We start from the raw sequence: 1,540 nt of genomic DNA on the forward strand, positions 1-1,540 counted from the left end.
GTCTAGGCCAGAGTTCTGTAAGCAGAACTCTGAGGAGTGGGGAGTGGGGAGCAGAGCAGGTAGGTCTACTGAAATACTCTGCTGAGGGGAGCAGCCGGTGGGTCAGGAGAGGTCTGCCACGCCATGTGGGTCAGCTCCCTGACCGGAGATCAAACTTGTGCCACAGTGGCTTTGGAGGGCTTCACAGTGCAGTGCTTTAACCCATTATACCACCAGGGAGAGCCCAGCAAAATGTCTTTTTACCTGCAGTCTTTTTACCCAGTGAAGGTATAGAACTTCCTCAGCATGTCTATTTCACAGTTGTGTGGGACTGTTACTGAGGGAGGTGGCTTCATTTCTCACTGACCCTGACCCTCTGAGGCACTTCTGCTTGCATAGCTGGTGCTGTGGGCTTTTGTGGGTTTGCACATTCGGTGGCTCCTGAGAATGCTGGAATGTCATGTATTTCCCTGACTGGGCCTGAGAAGAAAATGAAATGAAATTGAATTAAAGTCTACATTGAGCATAGAAAAATGACACTTAGATTTGCCAGAATCACCCGTCAGCTCACTTATTTAGGAGACTAAGAAAAAACATCGCCATGATCACTTTGCTCAGCAAATAAAGCTTTGGGAGGGTGTGTGTGTGTGTGTGCATACATTTACTGTAGTGACAGTAGCTCCTGGCCACTGGAAGATGACATTCTCTGTGATGACTGCATAGCTTTCCAAATGCTATTCATGTAAGGCAGCTAACCACATCCATACCTAACTTCACGCTAGCAGTTAGACCTACATGATTTTGAGCGTTAAGTTATGTTCTTCTCATTGCAGGTGTGGGTCAGGCTTCATTTAAGTATTTTCAGTCAGCAGAGGAAGCCAGGCGTGCCATTGAGGCTGTGCTGTCAGCCGACCCTCGGTCTGTGTATCGCCGGAAGCTTTGCCAGGACCGCCTTTTCTATTTCACTGTAGATACTGCACATGTCACTTGTTGGTTTGGTGATGGCTTTGCAGAGGTTCTAAGGATCAAGCCAGCTTCAGAGCCTGTTCCAGTGACTGACCCTGTGGAGTCCTTGGTGTCTCTGGGATCGTAAGCGCCTCCATCTCATCTTCATGACCGTCTGGATGACATTGGCGTGACTGTTGGATTTTCTGCCCGAGTTTATGGTGTGCTTTCTTTGCAGAAAGAAGCAACATTTTGATCTCACTGCTGGGTGAATTTAAATTGTTAAACATATTTATTTGAAAAACGTATTTTAATAAACTTAACTGAGCGATATAAAATTTAGAGAAGTTGCTGTTTACCTTTTCACCTGTTTTTATTGAGGAATCCAAAGGTGATCCTGTGTCACTGATTTTTGGAAGAAGCAGTTTGTGCTTGGCACTTGATAAAATTGTTTTAGCAGAGGTATTCAAGATAAAGGATCTGCTTAGCAATTCACATTGGTTTTCCTGCCTGGAAAGCCTAAATCAAAATGAGTTACTAACTTTTAGAAAATTAACCAATGGAAAATAATTGGTTGTAAGGATTTTTAGAGATTAAACCTCTGACAGAGACTTTG

The 1,540-nt window shown here is 44.4% G+C and overlaps 1 protein-coding gene across 2 annotated transcripts in view; it reads left to right on the forward strand.

The window, feature by feature from the left end:
- LOC101629058 (chromosome unknown open reading frame, human C9orf156) overlaps nucleotides 1-1,246 on the forward strand; it is a 12,507-nt gene extending 11,261 nt beyond the window's left edge. The window contains exon 5 of one of the 2 annotated variants that reach the window (XM_004677491.2): nucleotides 813-1,246. In XM_004677491.2, the coding sequence (XP_004677548.1) occupies nucleotides 813-1,072 (260 nt within the window). In that variant the 3' untranslated portion in view covers nucleotides 1,073-1,246. The remainder of the gene's footprint in view (nucleotides 1-812) is intronic. The other variant, XM_012721663.1, reaches the window with a different exon arrangement.
- The last annotated feature ends 294 nt before the right edge of the window (nucleotides 1,247-1,540 follow it).

The sequence above is a fragment of the Condylura cristata genome, unplaced genomic scaffold (genome assembly GCF_000260355.1).
Source record: "Condylura cristata isolate star-nosed mole 26May11 unplaced genomic scaffold, ConCri1.0 scaffold00006, whole genome shotgun sequence".
NCBI lineage: Eukaryota > Metazoa > Chordata > Mammalia > Eulipotyphla > Talpidae > Condylura > Condylura cristata.